General features: G+C 47.8%; 1 protein-coding gene across 3 annotated transcripts in view; it reads right to left on the bottom strand.

Moving 5' to 3' along the window:
• Nucleotides 1-15,012: 15,012 nt before the first annotated feature.
• ENTREP1 (endosomal transmembrane epsin interactor 1) overlaps nt 15,013-22,587 on the bottom strand; it is a 48,238-nt gene continuing 40,663 nt past the window's right edge. For 2 of the 3 annotated variants that reach the window (XM_054583042.1, XM_054583041.1), the window contains 5 exons: nt 21,445-21,574; nt 21,194-21,272; nt 19,704-19,856; nt 17,215-17,507; nt 15,013-15,723 (listed from right to left, as the gene is read on the bottom strand). In XM_054583042.1, coding sequence (XP_054439017.1) covers nt 15,523-15,723; nt 17,215-17,507; nt 19,704-19,856; nt 21,194-21,272; nt 21,445-21,574 — 856 coding nt within the window. In that variant the 3' untranslated portion in view covers nt 15,013-15,522. The remainder of the gene's footprint in view (nt 15,724-17,214; nt 17,508-19,703; nt 19,857-21,193; nt 21,273-21,444; nt 21,575-22,587) is intronic. The other variant, XM_054583043.1, reaches the window with a different exon arrangement.

The raw sequence follows: 22,587 nt of genomic DNA on the forward strand, positions 1-22,587 counted from the left end.
AATATTCCACTCTAAAAGTGGATAATCAGTCAAAAAAGAAGTTGTCCATGGTGGGAGTATTTACACTAAAGATGTTTGCAAACACTTCACAACGGGGCTTGATATATTGTTTTCTCGATTGTGTAGACTTAAGAAAATGATGGAGAAAATGTTAATAATACAGATTAAACTTAAATGTTTCATGTCTGTAGCCATTACTTGATGGCTAACACAAAACTTGAGAAAATATTCTTTTCCACATCCAAAAACCATTATCCAATTCAGCAAAGAAACCACATCATGGATGAACAAATGTCGTCTGACACACATCTTGGTTTTCTCACTTTCGTCTTACTTGTTAACATCAGCAAAAACATCAACTAACATTCATGCCAGAGCCACACTCACTCGTCAGTGGTGTGAGTGGCATCTTCGCTGACTCAGATAGTAATCAAACATGCATCTTTAGTCTGGTTTTCTGATACTATTCTTGGTGCCAGAATCATGAGAAAGGATGAATGCGTTTGTAATAAATAGCAAGTCACAGAGAGCTATAGGTGTATGGCAATTACATTAAAGATTATTGGATTAATTCATAATTACTTTATTATTTGTACATTGTGTGCTGCACATCCTTTATATCAGTTAAATTTACAACGTGCGCACACACACAATCACACTCACTTTCCCCCCCGAGAGCTGGTTGTTAAACACCAGCGCACCTGTGCTAGTCCAGCTTCTTCAGTCTGCTTGGGCCATTTCTAAGCTTCCTCGTAGAGACTTGACATGCAAATATTCATTAAGAAAATATATAATAATATTTTATAGCCCATTTGGGAGCAAACATGTCGAGGTATCTGCAAGTCTTGTTGGGCGTCTGTCACAGCACCAGGGGGCAAGCTCCGGTGGAGTCTCCAGGACCTACCTTGGCTAAGTGAGAAGAGAGGTGAATTCTGGGTGACGCCGGGGGGTCCCTTCGGTGCACTGGCCTGATGGGGCTCAGAGTAGGCTTCTGCCCAGCTCCCTAAAGTCTCCAACTACAGCACAGACACAATTCAATGTAAACAGCACAAAGCAGTCTTTATGTTCAACTCCCTCACATGTTCCCTGGAAATCCTCCAACATTTCGTTCCTCTTGGTAAATTAAAAACAAAACAAAACACTTACATGATTTGATAAGTTCCAACCAGGCCCACCAATGGTCACAAAGAAAACTAACATTCTTTGAGCACCTCTACGATGCCAAGCAGAGGAGCTCTGTATGTCATATCATTTCACTGCACAGCAATATCACAAAGCAGGAACTACCCATTTATTGTGGGAGGTAACTTGCCCAAAATACCAGAGTGATGATTCCAACTCAGTCTCGTCTTTTATTTGCTGGTGACGTAGGGCCTTTCCCTCTTCCTGCAGGAGCACGTGGTCAGGGCCGTGGCCGGCGCAGGCCTGGGTACCTGGACCAACGAGCAGGATGCTCATCACACGATGTCATGTCCGGCGAGCCTGAGGGGAGGAGAATGGGGGTGAGGGTGGGAGAGCTGTGCGGCCACCTTGGAGCAGGGGACAAGGAGAAGGGTATTTGGGGTCACAGGAGCACCGTCAGTCTGCGGTTTGTCAGGAAAGGTGGGCTAGTTAGATTTGGGGACACATGAAGTCCAGACGAGAGCAAGTCCACCTGCAATTTTTATTTTATTTCCCTTTTCATTAAAGAAGGGCTCTCGGGGCTTGCAGGTGTAAATTCTACCTGTGCTGTTTTTAGTTGCCAGCTTGCGTTCTTGCCCTGCAGACGTCCTTAGTCCATTCCTTCGATGTCTGAGTGCGGCTGCGTGCCAGCCGCGATGCTGGGAACAGAGGGCGCAGGGCTGAGTGAGAGGCGCCAGCTCTGCCCTCGGGGAGCACAGCAGGGGCCTGGCCGCTCCGCGTGGCTGGAGGTGGGTGAGCGTGGGGGCTCTGCTTCCCTTACCGTGTGAGCCCTCACTAGCACTGGGGCATTGGGTACATTAATCTCCTCATTGTGCTTCAACTTCCTCATCTGAAAAATGGGGACAATGACAGTGCTTCCTTCAGAGGCTGGCTCTGAAGAGTTAATGAGATAAAGCAGATGCAGTTCTTAGAACAGTGCCTGGCCGTGCTGAGCGCTCCGTGGGTGCTAGCCATGGTTATCCGAGGAGAGTCTCAGTGGCCAACATCCTAGCCTGGGGGCCCCACAGGAGTCCATGCTCAGAATGGCCCTGCTTGCAGGCGGCCAGTCATCTCCGTGATGCGCCTGGGCCTCCCGGCACCCTCCAGCCTTGGCCTGATGGCTGAGCCAATCCGTGATATTCTACAGCCACCTGGTGGGCCTTTTGGGAATAGAGCAACGCATTCAATAAACCTCCTAAGTCTGGTTCTGGAGGCAAATGAGTCGGAGGGCTGCCCTGGTCTAGAGTCACTCGCCACGGATCGCTCAGTGCCTACGTTATCCTCAGTTCTCTATAGTCAGCTGGCATTCCCTCAGCTTACTCACGGCGGGTGATGATGAGCTGTGCAATGCGACTGTCCCATGCTACTGCTTTGCTCAAGTTACTTCCATTAAAAAAAAAAAAAAAAAAAGTTAGCTGGAAAGGACACATCAGCCTGGAGCCAGGAGAGGAGAGCTGGGTCTCCACTAACCCCACCCCAAGTTCCTGAACCTTCCATCCAGGGCAGTGGCTCTCACTGTGTTCTGAGGGTCCCAGCCAATCCAGCCAGTTGGCCTCTTTCCCAGGCTAAGACTCTACACCTTTGGACACCAAAAGAAAGGGACGTGCAGGGAGTCACAGCACAGCTCACCCTGGGGACACGTCGCTATCCGCCTGGGGCGGCCTTCTCAGTAGATGTTAGATACTGATTCCCAGAAACCCCCTCAGCAGAAATGGCCCACACCGCCCTTGGACTGGTGCTCCCCCCGCCGGGACTAGTCCTGCAAGTCTCTGGGAGCGCCCTGGGCCCACGCTGGCGCCAGCACACAGGGGTGGCTTCTGCACACCCTCGGACAGGTCAATACCGGTGACCACACCCCGTCTTTTCCCAGACACCCAGCCATCCCTGATACTCTAAGCCACAAATAGAGTTATGTTGTTCTGGAAAACAAAGAAACCAACAAACAAATCATGTGCAAATAGAATTCTTACAAATGGACTCTACATGTACCAAGAGAACTCCCTATTGAACGAAGTCTAGCCAACTGATGCCTTTTACCATGCAATGGTAAAACGATGGTCTTTGGTGGTAAGTGGAACATTTGGGTTCTTTCTTTAGATTACGGTCATTTGGTCAGTCAATAAGCATTTATTTATTGTTAATTCTGTATCAGGAGCTGGGGAGACCACAGTAAAAAAAAAAAAAAATAACAGAGAAAAATCTCTGCCCTCCTGCAATTTATATTCTAATAGAAGACACAAAAAACAAGTTAAATAAGTAAAATGTATGTTTATATTAAGTCATGATGTGTGCTAGGGAGGAAAATTAAGCAGAGAAAGGATAGGAGTCCCAGAGGGTTGCTTTTTCTGAGTGGGTGGCCAGGGGAGTTCTCACCGAGAAGGGGACATCTGAGTCAGGCCCTGGGGCTGAGAGGACAAGACAAAGCATTCAGGCTGGGAGACAGCAGGGCCGAAGGCCCTGAGGCAGGAACATACCTCAGCGTGTGCAGACTAGAGGGGAAGCCAGAACCGCCAGGGCAGAGTGAGGAGGGAGGGAAAGGGTCATAGACAACTAGGTGGGGTGGACGCTTTCATGTGGGGCTTTGTAAAAACTCTAAGGATTTCCGTCTTTTATTCTGAGCCACATAGGAGCCATTAGAGGACTCTGAGCAGAGAAGGAAACTGGCCCAACATGTTTTAACAGTGCTCTGGCCGCTGCATGGAGAAGGCCGCGCACAGGCGATGCTTCGGGTATCTTGGCTCTTGCCTCCCTCTCCCTTTGTATCTCAAGATAGTAAGACACCCTGACTTCAGCCAGGAGGCTAGTTGTGCTAATTCTGCCTCCAAAGTAGCTAGTCCTTTAAGTCAGGTTCTTCTGGCTACCCTTCTCACTCATGTGAGGGAAGTCCTTACTGAAAATCAATTTTTATCTTTATGTATAACTGATTTTTCTGATTATAAAACTAATGCATATTCATGTGAAATTTTTCAAAAATTTAGAAAATAGAGAAATAGAAAATGGCAATCACATGTATTGTCAGTACCCAGAGAGAGTCACTGTGAACCTTTGTTATGTTTCCTTTCAGATTCTGCTTCTTTCATTTAATAGTATATCGTAAGCTCTTCCCCCATGTCATTAATTACTTGAAAATGTTTTAATGGCAGTATATTATTCTATCACAAAATTTTAATGCAAAATAATTTAACTAGTTATACTGGACATTAGGCCAATTTAAATTCTTGTCATGCACTTTTAATCTTCTTTAATCCTCACATGGGGATACGTTTATTGATTTGAGAGAGAGAAGAAGGGGGTGAGAGAAAGAGAAAAACACTGATTGGCTCACTCCTGTATGTGCCCCACCGTGGATCAAACCCACAGTCCAGGAGTGTGTCCTGACCGGGATCGAGCCCACAACCATTTGGTGTGTGGGATGATGCTCCAATCAGCTGAGCCACCCAACCAGAGCCTGCTACTTTATACTGTGCTGCAATTAGTATCTTTGCTCTTAAATCCTGCAGGTTTTCCTGACAGCATTAGCAACAACATCTCAACAAGGGTCCCTATTTCCAGTTCTGTCCACTCCAACCCATTCTCCACGCTCCTCTGGGCTCTTTCAGGGGCTCCTGTGTGCCTCCAGGGTCAAGTCCAATCGCCTTAGCACGCGCATTCCGGGGCTTTACAAGCCTGGTTCTAATTCTTGTCCTGCCTCACTTTCCCCAACTCCTCACTGCTCCTGGGCATTGACTGCGCTCCAACCACAGCTTTTCCAATCGCCACAACTTCATACCCTGCGTAGGATGCCTGCCACGCTGTCTGCCTGTGGAAATCCTCTTCATTCTTCGGGGCTCCTCCCAGAATGACCTGCTTCCTGCTGTGCGACGCCTCGGGTACTTTCCGCAGCATGGAGCACATTGCCCTGTAATGTATCTTTTGTCTGCCTCTTTTCCTTGCTATTCTGCCAGTGCCATGGGGGTGAGGTCCGTCTGTCTTCTTTACCAATTGTGCTTCACACAGTTCCTGGTATATAATATGGATATTGGATCACAGAAATGTCACCAATTGGATAGAAACTTATAAAAGTGGCAGAAACTTAGCTGCCTCAACTTAGCAGCACCACCCCCTGGACCTAAGCTGTTGTGGCAGGAGCCGCCTCTGAACGGACCATGTCTCATGACTTCCATCCACTGTGCCCTCCTGAGAACAAACCCCTGTCAGTTTCCTTACCTGGATGGCGGCTGGAGTCTCCTGTTTTCCCTCTTCACTCCTCCTCACCCTTCAACAAGTAGCCAGAGTGAACCCATCCGCATGGCAAAATCGCACCAATCCCCCTGCTCCAGTGTTTCCCGATGGGTCCCCTCACACGCAGACTAAAACCAAGGACCGCACAATAGCCCTGTACAACCCGGCCGGCGGCCACCCCTCTGTTCCCTTTCCGATGCGTCGCTCCCTTGCTCACTCCATTCCAACCACCGTATTCCTTGAACACACACACCAAGACCACTCCCGCCTCCGGGCCTGTGCCTTTGCCGGACCCTCTCCCAGCACCCACGTGGCTCCCCGTCATTTCATTCGGATTTCTGCTGCCGTTTCACCTCCACGGGGAGGGCTCCCCTGAGCACGGCCTCTGACACAGTGCGGGGGCCTCCCCAGGCCGCTCTGCCCGGCGCAGCTACGCTCCTCGCCCGCCATCCCTTTGTCCTGCTTTCCTTTTCTTCAAAACCCTTGTCATTGCTCTTATTTTCATTATCTTCTTATTTATCACCTGGCTCCTCCCACGCCAGTGTAAACTCTGGGGGGGCAAGGACTCCCTGTGCTTTGTTCCCTGCCCTATCCCCAGGTCCTGACACTGCGCCCAGCATCCCATGGTCACTTGATAAATGTTAATATTTGCTGAGTGAGTGAATGGATGGATGAATGAATGAATGGGCGTGACCACTTCTCTATATACCAGAGGACAAGTGGAAGCTGACGTTTCTAGGGAGAGCAAGGAGTGGATTCTGGAGGAGGACTTCAGTCCAGGCAAAATCCCCTGTTTACACATGCATCTCTCTAGAAAGGGATAAACTCTGAAGTGTCTTCATACGTACAGGGTCACTGTGGCGGTTTTAAAAAGACGTCCGCGCATTTTTAGATACCTCTCCCTTCAAAAGGTGTCAATCTTTTCCCCTCCCTCAGAGTGTGAGCCGCACCCGGTGACTGGCTTCCGAAGGACTGAAATGATGGTGTGTTGCTTCCGAGAAACGCTCCGAGACCGTGGCTTCCGTCTTGAGTGAGCTCTCCGTCTCTCTTTCTCAGGTCCCTCACTCTGGGGGAAGCAGCTGCCACACTGTGAGCAGCGGCTGGGGAGGCCCAAGTGGTGAGGCACTGACGTCCCCAGGCAGTAGCCCACGATGAGCTGAAGCTTGCCCACAACTGCATGAGTGAGCCGGACCCTCCAGCCCCCCGTTGGGTCTTCCGATGGCTGCGGCTCTAGCCAACTGTGGACAGCAGCCTCGTGGGCGCCGCTGAGCCAGGACCACCCAACCGAGTTGCTCCTGCCTGATTCCTGACGTGTGACATAATGCGTTTGTTGTTTGGGAATAATTTGTTACACAGGAATTGACCAATACAATCATCACGCTCCGTCTGATTTCCACAATAAGTAATCTGCATCTCTAGTATTTGCCTTCCTGTGATGCAAGCCTCACCTCTCTGCTTGCAGGAGAAGCTGGGAGAAGCATGTGGCCAGTCCCTTCTGGGCACCAACAATATAGGGTGTGTAGTGAAAAAGACACAGGCTTCTGGGTAGACCTGGGATGGCTTTAATCTCCCCTCCCGACTGTGTGATCTGAATCATGTTATTTAACATTTCAGAAACTGCCTTCTAATCATTTATGAAATGGTAACAGCAAAACAATCAGGCATGCGATAAAGATTATTCAGGTAAATTCTTCCCACTACTTAGCATAAGCTGTGCCTATCATGACACCTCTTTTCTCTTGCAGCTCATGGTGCCAGGGTCTGCCCAGACTATTGCCCATCTCAGAAATGCCAACCACTGACACGAAACTCAGGTGTGAGCTCCGGAGCCTTGTTCTTGGGCAGATGGGGATTCACTGTGAAGCTAGTCAAATTCAAGTATCACGGCCCCTCACATGGTCTCCTTTCAAGGCCCTGTACCTAATTTTATATTCATAATTTTATATTCTATTTCCTTAAGAGGGGTTCCTAATCACAAAGAAAACATACAGACTCTATGAGATGCAATTAAAGCAGTGATAAGAAAATTCATTGCACTGAACATATTGATCAATAAAAATAAAAGATAAAATAAAAGGAATTAAAACACTATAAAAAGAACAACAACGTAAAGCAAAAGAAAGCACAAAAAAATAATAAAGATAAAAGCAGAAATCAATGAGAAAGAATAGCGATACAGTAAATGTAATTAGTAAATAAAATTACGGTTTTTAAAAAGCTAACAAACTAAACAAATCATTAGCTAACTTGATCAAGAAAAATAGAGAACACAAATACACAAACAAAAATGACGGAAGGGAATAACTCAAATAGAAGAAAAATTTAGAATTATAAGAAAGTACAGACTACATGCAAATAAATTTGAAAAATGAGATAAAATGGATGATTTCCCAGGAAAATAAACATGAGCAAAATTGACCCCTATTAGAGTGAGAAAGTTTAAAAAGATTAATCCACAGAGGAAGTAGAGAAATTTATTAAGGAATTATCTCACACAAACCCTCCAAACCCAGACACTTTCACACACAAAAGATTGTGAAATATTTATCACACCTTCAAAGACCCAATAACACAATGCTGTATAAAATATTCCAGAGCAGCAAAAAGAAAGAAAAACTTCCATTCATTTTATGATGCAAAAACAGGATGGCACAAAAGTAGGTTACAATTCTGAGTACACAAAATATAGTTTATTCTTGTATTATTTATTAATTGTTGTATTATTTTTCATAAAAACAACTGTAAACCTACTTTTGCCCCACCCTTATAATACTGATACCTAACCAGATATAATATAAAAAATACACAGACCCATATCATTCATAAATATCACTGTAAAATTTCTAAATAAAATGTCAGCAAACAGAATGAATCTAACATTACATTGAGAAAATAATACACCATGAATAAATGAGATTTATTCAATAATGGAAACAAGGCTGGGTCGCTATTAAAAATCTATTAATATCATAGTAGACTTTTAAAAAATCTAAGGGAAAATATCATGATTATCTCTACTGATGCTAAGAAAAATTAAGCATCCCTTCACAAAAGAAAAAGAAACACTCAAGAACTTAGGAACTGAGATACACTCTCTTAACATGATAGAATATATATCCTTCCAACCTAAAAGGGAAGCATCAGAGAGGCATGTCTTCTACGCTCAGAAATAAAGCAAGGATGTCCACTAACTCTACTGCTCTTCCACGTTGTACTAGAGATACCAGTCAATGCAATTAATAAGAGAAATCAAGTCAAGTCATAAGAACTGGTGAATTGTGAAGGTTACTATGAAGATTTTCTGAACTAAGTTAATAAGACAGCTCTGGGAGGACTCACAGTAAATGTTAGTCATTGTTACTATTTTTAAATGCTACATTGCTGTTCATGTTTCTCCTTAAGATTTCCTGTGGTAGGTCTCCTTTACTTTCCCATAATCCCATGCTGCCACAGTCCAGGGGAGAGTAAGCAACCTGTTATGACAGAAGGCAGAAGACATAGGTAAAAGTCTAGCATTCTGACATTTGCAGGTTGTACAATCTTAAGCAAATTAGTTTACCTCTCTGGACACTGGGCTCCTCATCTATAAAAGCAAGGAGGCAGGCCTATGTGCTTTATGATTATTGTTGAAAACCTCCACCAAGTAGACACGGGACAGTGGAAGAACCAGCCTTACCAGAGCAAACTAATGTTAGCAACTCTTCTTGCTTGGACCCATGCCTGACATGTCTTTCCATCCCATCAGGAAGTGCTCATTTTAGATCAGAATTTATGCACAGTACCTAAAGATGCTGGAAAAGCCTCCATACACCTGGGACTTCCAGCCGCTTTGCAAGAGGGGAACAATGATTCATTCTGAATTTTGGCACTAACTCCCTTCTTAGGGCAAAACACAAAGGATCCTGCCAGTTGTTGGAACAAACAGAGCATCCTGCTGAGAAAGTGACAGGCCTGAGACCAGAGGCACAGTGTGGCAAGAGGTTCCCATTCAGAACTCCTCAGACTGTGACCAAACTGGAGCCTGGGTCCTGCAAGTCCTCTTTCTGATCAGGGCCTGTCCCTGGCCTGCACATTCTGATTTACCAAGATTCCTACTGAGTCAGTTTGATGAAAATCCCCCGTCCTTCATATCTGGTCACCCTCGTTAAAGAGCAAAATTCATCTGGGTTAATTTGAAGATCTAATTGTCTTTCTTAAGCAATTCATGAACTGGGCAGCAGCCCATCTAGCAACAGAAGCCACTCTGAGTGATTGTACAAAATGAAAGGTTTTGATAGGCAGAAAGAAGGTGGGACAAGAAATTTAAGAGTGGCAAGATCACCTTATCTTAGGGGAAGGCAGGAGGTCTATCAGGCAGATTACCTCACTAGAACAGGCCAGGAAATTTCAGACTGATTGGTTTATAATTCCACTCCTGGGAGAGGCTGAAACTGCAATTCCGTTAGTTATTCATTTTTGGCGCGGTGACATAGTTTAGCAAAAGTGACTCCATTTTGGCCTGTTTCATTTTTTTTTAACACCCTCAACATCTGGTCAAATTCTTTATCCCCTACCCCGGTCTGCCTTCAGCAAGAGTCCCGTTGAGCTGGCCAAGCAAGAACGCCCCCAGCCCTGATGCCTCCTCCTCACAGCCAGTCGCCATCCACTGACCCCCCTCCCCGCTCCTTGGCGATAAATCTCCATTTGTCCTTGCACTCAGAGTTGAACCCATTCTCTCGCCCCTCCTGCAAAACCCCACTGTAGTACTTCCTTCTTGAATAAAGTCTTTCTTACCAGTTTTAACAGGTGCCGTGAATACTTGTTCTTTCACAGTCCCCAAGATGGTGACCGCCCGTGGCCACAAACGCAGGTCTGCAGAGCTTCTCCACGGGGCATGTCCCCACCAGGACCTGTTTCACATTCAGGGGCGAGGGGTCTCTTCAAACCAGCCTTCTGATAAATGAGACCAAGGCCCTTCGGTCTTCAAAGCTGTCCAAGACAGCGTCTGGCTCCTCCTCCCCTTGGGGCCTGGGGGCAGTTCAGCGGCAGCGGGCAAGAGAAATGTAACTTCGCGTTTATTATTTGTACTGTTTTTGTGCCCCTCTCCCTGCTCAGCATTCTCTCCGAAGCACCTGGCCTGCTGCCTGCTACTCCACAGCACAATAAATACCTGCTGAATGGGAGGATGAAGGTTCCTGCAGAGATAGAGATGGAATAATTATGGTGCCTTTTGGCCCCAGACTTGGCTTCCCTTGCAGAGGCCCCACGGAGGAGAACCTGGTAAACAAAGATGCCCTTGTCCGGGGGCCCCTGGCCTCACCTGCTTCTTTGTTCTGCTCCTGCCTCATGCGGCCTGCAGAGGAGGTGGAGATGTGCTCCTTTGTTCTGCCTTCTGAAGTCCTCTCTGCTGGGTGGAGGCAGCAGCTGCCTCTTCCCTCTGCCGTATTTCCCCCCTAATCCTGAGGGACTCACCAAAGCCAGGACCTTTGCAGGGTGCACGTGTCTGTGAGGGAGCCTCAGCTCTCAGGCTCCCTCAGACGTGCAGAGGAAGGGTGTCTGTCCGCGTTCCCTCTCCGTCTTCTCCCTGCTCCCAGGGCCAGCACACAGAACGGGCTCCAGTGAAAATGGGAAACTCAGGCTAGAGCGGGTGCCTGACCAACAGCACTCAAAGAGTGCGCCTCAGACCTGGCCAAGAACTCTTTGTTCCTGGTCCCTGAAAAGAGCAAGTTCAGATTATGAAGGTGTTGTGCCATATGCGCTTGATAGAGACCTGTTATCACTGTTGAATTGAATTATTTTTAAAGAGGTTTGAATAAAGGATGAAGTCATGAGAAAACATGGAGAAAATTTAAATGCATATGACTAAATGAAAGAAGACCATCTGAAAAGGCTGCATAGTGTATGGTTCTAACCAGTGTATGGTTTTGCATTTTCCAGAATGTCATATGGTCTACGGTATATGACATTCTGGAAAATGCAAAACCGTGGAGACAATAAAAAGTTCAGTGGTTGCCAAGAGCTAGCGGGAAACGAAGGATGAATAGACAGGGCACAGGGGATTTTTTAGGGCAGAGCACTACTCTGTATGATACTACAATAATGGATACAAAATATACATTTGTCCAAACCCTTAGAACGTGCAACGCCAAGAGTGAACCCTGATGTAAACTATGGACTTTGGGTGATGTAGTCCATCAATGTAACAGACGTACCACCCCGGTTCCGGCGGTTGATAGCAGGGGGGTCTGTACCTGTGTGGGGGCAGGAGACACATGGGAAATCTCTGTACTTTTTGCTCAGTTTTGCTGTGATCTTAAAACCGCTCTAAAAATAAAATCTCTTTAATGAAAGGGATTGTGTTTTACATGGTTTTTTTTATTACTAATATTTTATTTTCAGTGCTGGTGACTGAATGTTTATGTCCCCTTAAAGTCTATATGTTAAAGCCCCAACCCCCAAGGCAATGGTATTTGGATGTAGATAATTGGGTTCAGTTGAGATCCTGAGGGTAGAGCTCACATGATGGGATTAGTGCTCTTATAAGATGAAGGGACCAGAGCACGCGAGCGCGCGCTCTCTCTCTCTCTCTCTCTCTCTCTCTCTCTGTCCACCATATGAAGACACAACTAGAAGGTGGCCATCTACAAGCTAGGAAGAGAGCCCTCATCAGACACCAGACACCAGATACTGAATATGCCAACACCTTCATCTTGGCATATTCCAGAGCCTCCAGAACTGTGAGAAATAAATGTTTCTGTCGTTCAAGCCACCCAGTCTATGGTACGCTATTCTAGTAGCCAAGCTAAAACAATTTTCAGTTCACCTATTATAATTTATGAATTTTTGACCCATGAGAGTTTACAAGGGAAAAAGTTGGTCATCCATCCCAAACGGTTTGAGAAGCTCTCACTTACACCAACAGCCCTGGTCTCCTGCCACTGCTCTAGAGGCAGACTCTCGACACTAAACTTCAGTTCCTCCTCTGCAAGCTGAGAAGGTGGAATGACTGGACCTAGCCAATGTGGTCAGTCAGCAAGTATCTGGGTCTTTTGGAAAACATGGCAGCCTCAGGCAGTGAGGGGCCATGGGCACGCCTTCCCCAGACCTCACCATGAGGTGGGCTGTTTCAAAGAAAGCAAGTCTTGGGGCAATTCTACCAGCCAAACACAAATGTTTGTTGGCAAATCTGCACAATAAGAGCCTGTGAGCTTGGGAAAGTCCCAGTCTCTGTCCTCACACATGTGGATGCACAGCTTCTGTGAAAGGCAGACACAGAGGCAAGATCATTCTGGAGAAGCAGCTGTGTCCTGGTCCACCCCAAGGCTATCTCAGGGGGTGCTTCTGCCGCACTAGCACAGAGGCAAGGCTGCTGGCCAGCCACAGAGCTTCAACGTGGCTGCTGCACCAGGCAAAACTTAGTTCAAACATCCTTCTTGTTCACTAATCAACTCTCCGGTGTAATTTTGATAAAACCTTTGAAACGCTGCATTACCACCTCTGGACTGAATTCCTGAGGTTACTCCAAAGGCGAAAGAGCTGCCCTCCCTGCGTGCCTTTAATTGTGTACACGCCTGCGTGGCATGCTATCAATGCTCACGTACTTTAAAGTATATTACATACAAACTGACGGGGAGATGAATTGCATGACCTCTAAGTTCCCTCCCCAAGCAAATGTACATAAAATATTGTATTAGATATTATAGTATATTGTCATATATATTTTTAATATTCCTTAAAGTGTGATAAGCAAGATAGAAGTCAGTTTTCCGGCTTCGCCAATACCTTCAGATGCTAAAATTACATGGCACATTCCCCAGGCTGCAAGGGCAAATTTTCAAAGCTATCACAGGTCCCCCCTTCCTCCTGATACAGGTCAAGCGATGCCCTCAGTCTTTATGATCTTTCCTCTTCCAGTTGTTGCTGGCAACTTCCTTTTCCTTGGGATGGCTGAGGCCATCCCTGTGACTGTTCTTGAGGTGCCCACCTGCCTTCCCCAAGCCTTCACGTTGGGTGCAGAGGTCTGCGGTGGTGGCTGGAGGTAAGGCGCAAACAGTTCAGAAGGAAATGTGGAAAGGGATGTGGCTGGAAAAAATAAAATGCCGTCCTAGAGTGGGGAACAAAACAGAAGCCTAGACATGCCAGAAAGACCCAGCCACACCTGAGTGGAGGAAGGCCAGTCCTTGTCTCCTCGGCCACGGGGGAGGCTCACACTGGTGGGCGGAGAGTCCCTGGCTTGGCCAGGAGACACTGGGTTGGGGGTACAAATTAGCAGCCATAACAGAGGAAAGCAACTAGCCTGGGTACCCGGGGGTCTATGGTGTTGGAGAGCCTGGGTGAGGCACGGGGCTTGTAACATTGTAACACAATGGGGACCCTCAAAGAGGAGGGGGGTGCGGAAGTGGGGCAGCCCCTGGTGCTGACAGCTAGGACTTCTAAAGAAACGGGAAGACTGTTCACTTCCTTGGGGAATTCAGTATCTGGGGAGGGGTGGAGGAGAACGGAGAGAATGTCATTCTAGGAAGCCCCTGTACACCCGCTCCATAAACAGCTCACCCAGGGGAGTGGGCCAGACCCCCCGCTGCTCGCCAGCTCCCATTCTCCCTCACTTCCAAACCTGCTTCCACAGCCCACTTTTCGCTCCAGCTCAGTGCCTGCAAACAGCCTCTCCCCTTGCATTACTCAGTCCGCTGACCTCATGACAGTTCCACTCTGGCAAAGTTTGGGGGCTGGGAGCCTGGGGCATCTCTCCTTGATGATCCTTAGCAATCACTTTCTCATAGGAAGAAGAAAAGGCCAACTGCCACGCTCTGGGGGACCGGAAGCGGAGTGGCTTCTGGAGATGGGCCGCTGGGGTGTGAATGGCATGTCTACCACGTAACTCCCGGGGGACCTTGGGCAAGTTACTGAAACTTGTTTTCCTCCTCGATAAAATGGAGACCCTCACAGCTCCCACCTCTTGGGCTGTGGTGAGAGTGAAATGAGAGAGGAAAATCCCCAGCACAGTACCTGGGGCACAGGTAGTGCCCAGCGAGGGCAGCAGCCCTCTCCTTGTACCACCTTTGTTCAGCTCCTCATCTCCTCTATCCCATATCCTGACCTAGTCTGTGCTACACATGGTGATCTCCTGAAATGTCAATTATATCTGTTACTCATGTGGAAAACTCTTCCGTGGCACCTCATTGTTAGCATAAAATCCAGCCTGAGTTCCTTCTACCTGTCCCCTCACTCAGGGCTGCTTTCGTAGCAGCCTCCAGTGCTGGGGGTCTTTGCATTGGCTGTTCTCTCTACCTGGAACACCCTTCCCTGTCCCTCGCAGTCAAATCTATTTTAAATGTCATTTCCTTAAAGAAGCCTTCTCTAAACACCTCCTTCCATCTTAGCACTGGTGCCCAATCTGTAATCACTTTATTAATTTCTTGCTCATGGGCCCACTACAAGGCAGCAGCTCCACAAAGCCACTTGGCCAGGCTGAATGCATAAAGGACGTTGTTAAGCACAGGGAACAGGTGCTTTGGAGATTAAACTGGTTGGGAGCCGGCCCAAACCTGACCACCACTGCTCCAAGTTCCAAAATCATGAAGTAAGGCGTGGCCACGTCCGCACACACAAATGTACACCGAGTCCATAGGTAAAAAGTAAAAAGTTTTATTCTGATTTCTACCTTAGCCATCTCTAGTTTTGCAAGCAGGAATAAGTAGGATCAACAAGAACACTCTCTCTAGATGTCTTCCGTTACAAGTTGTCACCAACGAAGTTTCCTGTCTTTCCTAAAGAGAGTGTGATTTCAGGGTGAGGTAAGAGGGGACTTGATTAGAGAGCATGGGGGTTAATCACTGTGCTTCGTGCCAATGCAAGGCCGCAGGGAGCGATCCGAGCAGCCCAACAGTGACAGAGAGCTCAGGGAAGAAGGCTATGGGGACCCTACACCAGGACAGGGGACCCAAGGAGAAAGAGATGCTGCCTTCCCCGCCTCCAATCTGATGTATCCAAAAATTAAATGAGCCTGGGAAAAGCCACTCATTGACGGGGTCACAGCAGAAAGAGAAGACGAAGAGCAGGAGGAAGTATCTGCTGAAGTACCCCCTCCTTCTGAGCAGTTCCCAGAGGGGGATCCCACCCCCCACCCTGGAAACTACTCTCCAGGAGCCTGGCCTGGCTGCCTCACAGGATAGTCTCCCGAATGACACCAATGAGGCTGTGTGGCCTCTCAGCCGCACGCCGGGGTCTTCTCTCAGCTCTCAGCCTCGCTGCCGAGACGAAGGTGCTCAGGTCTCCGCAGCTTTGCAGGTGCAGCAGGCCAGGCAGTCTCTGCAACGGCAGGCAGGGGACCCTCATGGGGCCGCGCTGCACTGGAGCCATGATCTTTGGGAGAATAGAATAAAGAGGGTGGGGAGAGGTTAAGCTTCACCAGCCGTGGACCTGGGATCCGCCTCCTATATCCGTCCATGTCATGTTTAGCTGCCTTGTGAAAGAAAAGGGTACTTTCCCAAAGTGAAACCCACTTGGAATTCCAGAGAGACTTTTAACATATTGCCCCTTTTCTAAAGTTCCTAATTCATCCCCCAAATTTCCTATTTCAACTGTAGACCTGCCTCACTTCGCTGATCCATCTATCACAATTTCTTGCTTTATATTTAACGTTTCTCATCACTTCCTTCCAATTCTTCTGCGGCCTAAGCCAGTGATGCTCGCTGGGGTCTACACATTTCAGGAAGGGAAGGGAGCCTGTCGGGGTTGGGGGGGCGCGCCCAGCTCTCCCTACACCGATTCTGACACGTGAGTCTGGAGCGGGGCTTGAGCATCTTTGAACAAGAACCCGGGCGATACTAACGCACTCAAAAGACATGTTAACTACTAGTTGGGCATGGTGACCAGGTAACAAGTTCATAAAACCCCAACCCAGGCCAATGATGCTCCTAACTGCTCTAATACCCCTTTGATAGGCAACATAACAACTAGGCCAATTTATTTGTAAAAACTCCTAGAACTGGTTCTATTGTTAAATCTATTTTTACAACGTACCGCATACATAACTTGAAATACATCATAGTGTCACGCCATAGTGAAATACACCGTGGTGCACGGGTCCCTTCCACAACCACCCCACACACCTGGGGCAATGAAGTAAACGCCTCAAAGGTGGCCGCTTTTACAAAGAGGCGGGTAGCTGAAGCGGTAACCCACGCCCAGTTCTCATCTGAAGGAAACCCCCTTCATTCAGAGATCCAGGGTAGAGACCACCTAGTCCAACCCTTCACTTTAAGATGAGAAACCTTACACCTAAGTGGATCATTGACATGCCCCGTTGTGTCTTTTCTCCTGTGGCTTCTGGTCGGGGGATTGCCTTGTATTTTTTAACCTATGGAAAGGGAAAGGTGTTCGTTCCTTTCAGTCCCCTCAGCTTAGGTATCTTGCTAAACACTTCATGTGAACATGAACAACTCCAGAATCTGGCCAGTACTGAAATTCATGCATGTCCATCATTGTCAAAGGGCTGAAAAAACATGGCGTAGCAAGGGAAACTTTCAACGTAGGACAGCAATTGCTGAATGTGACCATACTGCCCAGACCCCTTGCTTTTGTCCCCAAGATGCACCCCTTTCTCTGTCCAGGCTTCCACACCCCGGAAAAACGGGTTTCTCTTCCTTTGGGCCGAGAACACTGGGGAAAAATTGCCACAGCTGAAAAGAAAGGGCTCCAGCGTCTTCCCCCCTCCCCAAACCCCCTGGCCATGGTTCCCCTGACACAGTGACCATGAACTTACTGTACCCCGGACAGGAAAGCGGAGAAGCCGCTTCAGCTGCAATGGAAACAAGTTATGTGATTCACGCCGAACGGTAATAATAAAACTACCTGTTCTAGGACGGAGGCACTTGCGATGGCTTGCTCCATGTGCTCCTCGTCGCGCTTCAGCACAGATTTAATGCTTTCCACAAGCTCATGGATGTCCGGGTTCATGTTGCCGGAGGACTGCTCCAGGATCTTCGCCACCAGCACCTTGGTGTCTACGTAAGATTTGTAATCTATTAGAGACCGCGGTCTGCATCTGGAGGTTCTGGATCTCAGACCCCTCCTCAAGGTCACTGCAGCCAGATCCGGTCTCCCCTCAGTCTGAGTCGCAGCTTCACAGCTCAGCACGGGAGTGGCTGTGGGCAAAGATAACAAACAACACGTACCCATTGGCCGTGCCCCTGTGAACACCCGCCTGTATCTAAACGCAGTGTGGAGAGCACATGACGAATGCCAACAGCCATGCACATCTTGCTTTTTCATTTTGCAAAAGGAAAAGGATAGCAAAACCGACAACTATGACACAAGCTCATTTCCTGATGTAGCTTCAACAGGACATGTCCCCAGAAGATTTTATTATGCCACATAAAACACGACCCCCAAGGTGAAGAGAGATGGTAGAGGAGAGCATCCGGAATATAAACCATAGTGGAGCAACGGTTCCGTGGGGGGAATGACCAGTACATGGGGCAAGCAGGCAAAACGTGGCTGACTGATGAAAGAATGTTCCACGGTGCGAGGGGCGAGGGGTGGGAATGAAGGAACCACTTAGACACAGGGACTAAGGAAAGACAAGACTTGTGGGATGAGTGGAACGCTCTGCTCACTTCGACTGTACCTTTGTCCTAAACGTCCTCAAGGACACCGTACTGACTTATATTATCAGTGCTCACACCATGGCTGGGAGGCAGCTCTATGGCTGACGGTTAGAGAAAGAGACACCTAAGCGCAGAAAAGCTACGTGATTCCGGAAGTCAACAATGGGCCTGGGGAACCCACCACGGGCTCTCATTTCCAGGACTGCCTACTTGAGCAAGGGTGAAAGGACTGGCAGGACATTACTGCACCGTCAGGTGGGTGACGTGAAACTCAGGCCTGGTTTCCACGTGGTCAGAAGCCAGCCAGCAGCCGTCAGTGGACACGACACTGGAGATTTCAGTCTGCAAAGGCCTGATAAGCAGGAACTTAGATATTCAGTGAGGAAAGGAAGCAGCGGTGGAAGAAGAGGCGGAGAAAGGGGAGCATCCTTTTCCTCTGGAGAAAAGTGGGCACGAGGATCTCTACCCAATGGTTAGCGGCGGTCCTCCTGGGCTGCTACGAGCAGATCCCAGAGAGCTGGACTCTCCCCGGGATGCGTCCTACAGACTCTCCCATGTGAGGACAGGGTCTACACTCAGTCACGTGAAGGCAACCTGGTCCCTTCCACAACGGCGGGCTCCCACAGGTGAACACACGTCATCCTCACCCCTGCAGTACTACAGGATGGGAAGGGGTTCTGGAAAGGTCTCTCTAAGCTGTGCAGACAGCGAAGTTCCCATTGAAGCCGGCAGGTGGCCAGCTCCAATCCGCCACTGGCCAGGTAGGGCAGAGACCCTCCGTGAAGAAGGGGCTGGGAGCTGAGGGGCTGGGCCGCCAGAGTCTGGGCTTGGCCAAGGTGCGCTCAGTCCCAGGTGGCGGGCTCCTCCCCGGTCAAGAGCCACGGCAGAGACAAGAGAGGTGTTCTCCCTGGCTCCCTCACGGCCAGTCCAGAGTGGCGGCAAACAGGCTGTCCGCGGACCGAACCAGAATGTAAGGGGGCGACACAAGGCCCCGGAGAAGGCAAGGCGAGAACAGTGTGTGCACAGAGCGCGAGGAGAGCAAAAGCCACTTGTGAGAATAGGTCACCGAAGGAAGCCGGTGCGGATGGGTGTTCGTTTTCTTCCTTCGGCTCCTTTATTTTTTACAATTTTTCTACAATGAAGACATATTTGGAGATGTTCAGGTATTCATATATTCAAATAACATCTACACACAAACAAACTCCAAACAGGGAGGGAGATGAAGTGTGAGTTTCACTCTAACCAAAGTTCTAAAAGCAAGGTCGGATTTAAGTGATTCCATCTATTCCTACACAGTAAAAGATAACTAATATTAAAGTGTAGAAGAGGGAATAAAAACTGCCACCCTAGACTTGCTCCCTGAGAGAAAGAGAGAGAGAGAGAGCGAGAGAGAGAATGCGTACTCTCACGGGATCATGAGCACCTAGAAATCAAGGCTGGGTGGGAAACTACACAAGTTTCTTTGTGTAGTGCCCACAACCACACTGTCATTTGCAACCAACTGTGTCCGATAAAGTGACTTAAAAAGAACAGCCCCCCACCAGCCTTAAAAGATGTGGCAGATGTATATTCCTGAGGTGCATGCAGGATATCTTACTTCCTCAAGACCTCTTAATCTCCTTTAAGATATCTCTTCAACGGCAGGGTCCTGCGCGGCCAGAGCCACCTGTTCCCACCGGGCACCTGGAGGCAGGTACGTGCTCTGCGGGGAGCTTGGGGAAGGAATGGCCTCACCTCTCTCCACGGAATGATGGAGCACAGGGTCACTCTTCGATCTTGCCAACAGGGGCTGGAGAATACTCCAGCTTGTCAGGGGTTGCAGCTGGTTTGAGTTGGCAGTTGAAGTGGATGCACTTTCTCCTCCAGGTGCGCTGGGAATGTTCCCATCTGAGTAATTTTTTTAAGAGGAGAAACAAAAATTATTTCACCGGCCGCAGCCCTCAAAATTTGGGGCAGGAAACACCTGTGAACCCAAAGCTGCGGGGTGAGGGCAACGCAGTTAACAACATTTGCTTAGGCTGCCGGCCCAGGACGTTTTTATTTCCCTCACTATGAGAAACGCCTGTCCCAACCAGCGCTCCAGATCTAAAACCAACAAACAAAAACCTCCACGCCCGACTGAAATAAAGAAGCCTGCCAAAACGGCATTTTTTTTTTCCTAAAGGTGTTCGCATCTTCTCCAGTGAAGCATCCTGGCCCCCTTCAGGATTGGAAAGCCCCCCCCCCACCCCCATCTTCCAGTTCCTGACCGTTCGGGATGAGCTCGGTCGGTCGGGTGGGAGTTAAGACCTGCACAGGGACGGTGGCTGCGCTGTGAGCTGCGGACCAAGAACAGGCAGGGGGGCGCCTGCAGGCTGCGCTGTGAAACTTCTGAAAAGCCACCTTAAAGAGCCAGTAGCCACTAAATGAATCAGAAAGACCACTCTGGAATTGGATGGCTTCTGCTCAGGAAAATAAAAGCACATCATTTACGAGCCTGAGTGTGGTCTGGGAAACTTTTTTTTAAGAAATGGAAGAACTGCAAACATACTTCGGAAACAGAGAGCACTGCTGCATAATTCTACATAAGATGGACGGTGAACAGAACAGAAACACAATCCCAAATGGCACTGCTGAAAAATTACCTCTGTCTAAAATAGCTAAAAGTTGATCCATTATTTATGACCATGTGCAATTTTGTCCTGGTGGGCAATTCTCTGGGCCATTTAAAACCTCTCCAAAGAGAGAAAGCTGTAACAATGTTACCTTAAATCACAAAGATAAATATAAACTGACTCTAATATTTAATGCAGGTCTGGAAATCAGAAATCACTACATGTTAAGGTGGCATGACCGGGACGCTAAGTTATAAACGACAGCGTAATCTCATAGCAAATCACTCTAATAAATGAAATGCATTTCCTTAAAAAGAACTCTTCTTATTTTAACAGGAGAGAAAAATCTTAGGTTGAAAACACAAAAGTGCGACCAAATTAAACCCTGTAATCTATTTCACGGGTCTCCGAGAATAGTTTGGTTATTCATAAAAGATTCTAAGGATATCTTTATTTCTGTCCACATGTTTTCGCCCTTTGTAAGCCCTAAAAGTTGATTTAAGAAAGCATATAGCGTGACCTATTTGCTTCAAGAATATCTGACCTCCCACAGAATACCATACAGATCATTATTTTATCATGTTCTAATATTTTGATACAGGTTTGGGCTGCAAATAATATGTTTCTTACCTTCAGTCATTGTCATGCTGACTGGCTCCATTGGGCTTGTGGCAGCTTCTGATTCTCCTGACATTTGGAATGAAGGTGCCTGCATCACAGGAAAAAAGAGGAATATTGGTTAATATTCAGCCCAAGCATCACCTGGGCTCAGTGAAGCTCTTAAAAAGATCGGCAGTGCCGGTCTCCCACCGCTCTCGGAGCCAAGTGCTGCTTTTCCTACTTGCGCTCAACACCCCGGAGAGAAGCTGTATGCACCGTACCTGCTCCTGGTCCGTCCGGTTCACCACAGCTTCGTAGGGAGGCGGGGGGTCCAGAGGACAGAACACTTCCACGCCTTTGATTCTGGCTCCATATATATGCGGCAGCGGGATAATATCAGGACCACCCATCCTAGGAAAAGTATGTTGGCATCAGGAAGCACGTTCTACAGAGAGACCAGCTGACCTTAGTGGCTCCTGCCTGCTGGCCTTTGCCTCGAGATGGTTATCCTCAGGCAAGTGGCAACACATAATATGCGATACCATCATTCCTGTAAAATCTTCTAGGCAAAAAGCAAGCAATAATTTCTAAGAGACAGAAAGCAGGTTGCTGATTGCCGGGGGCTGGGGGGGAGGGAAGGGAGGAATGGGGAATGATAAGTGACACAGAGCTCCTTGGAGGAGATGCAAGTACTTTAGAACTAGGTGGAAGGCATGCCTGTGCTGTACTGGGAGTTTACTAAATGCCACTGAATTTTACATTTTCAAATGGTGCATTTCATGTTGTGTGAATTCCACCTCAATTAAAAAAATAAAACTAGAGGCACAGGGAAACAACTATTTCTTACATTAGTACATGACAACTTTCTTGCCTGGGTTTCCCTGATGTCTGATTCATGGGAGAGACTTAGTATATGTTAAAAAAATATCTGAAAGGATAAATAAATTTTTCAAATAAAGCGAACAGGGTGACAGCTCAGAAACAAAGCGGCACACAGCAGGAGGGACCCTGCAGGGACTCTCGGGCGGGCGGCCCTTCAGCAGGCACTGACCCCGAGCTTGCTGTGAGGCGCCGCTGCGGTTTTTTGTCCTGTGGGTGAAGGATCCTTGACAACAAAAACAAAAACAAAAACAAAAACCCCACAAGATTCTCTGGCAGTGTCTGTAGAAAACCACACACACACACACACACACACACACACACACACACACAATCTAGGTAACAAAGACCCTCAATTTTAAAATAATAATTAAAAAATACGTGGAAGTTTATACCTTTCAACAAAACCCCCAGTTATAAAATGGGTTCTGGGAATGTAATGGGCAGCATGGTGACCATAGTTAATAATACTGTATTATATTTGAAAGTTGCTAAGACAGTAGATCTTCAAAGTTTTCTTCACAGGAAAAAAAAAATTTACTGTG

The sequence above is a fragment of the Pteronotus mesoamericanus genome, unplaced genomic scaffold (genome assembly GCF_021234165.1).
Source record: "Pteronotus mesoamericanus isolate MK-2021 breed Mesoamerican mustached bat unplaced genomic scaffold, CSHL_Meso_final contig_73, whole genome shotgun sequence".
In the NCBI taxonomy this organism is placed as follows: Eukaryota; Metazoa; Chordata; class Mammalia; order Chiroptera; family Mormoopidae; genus Pteronotus; species Pteronotus mesoamericanus.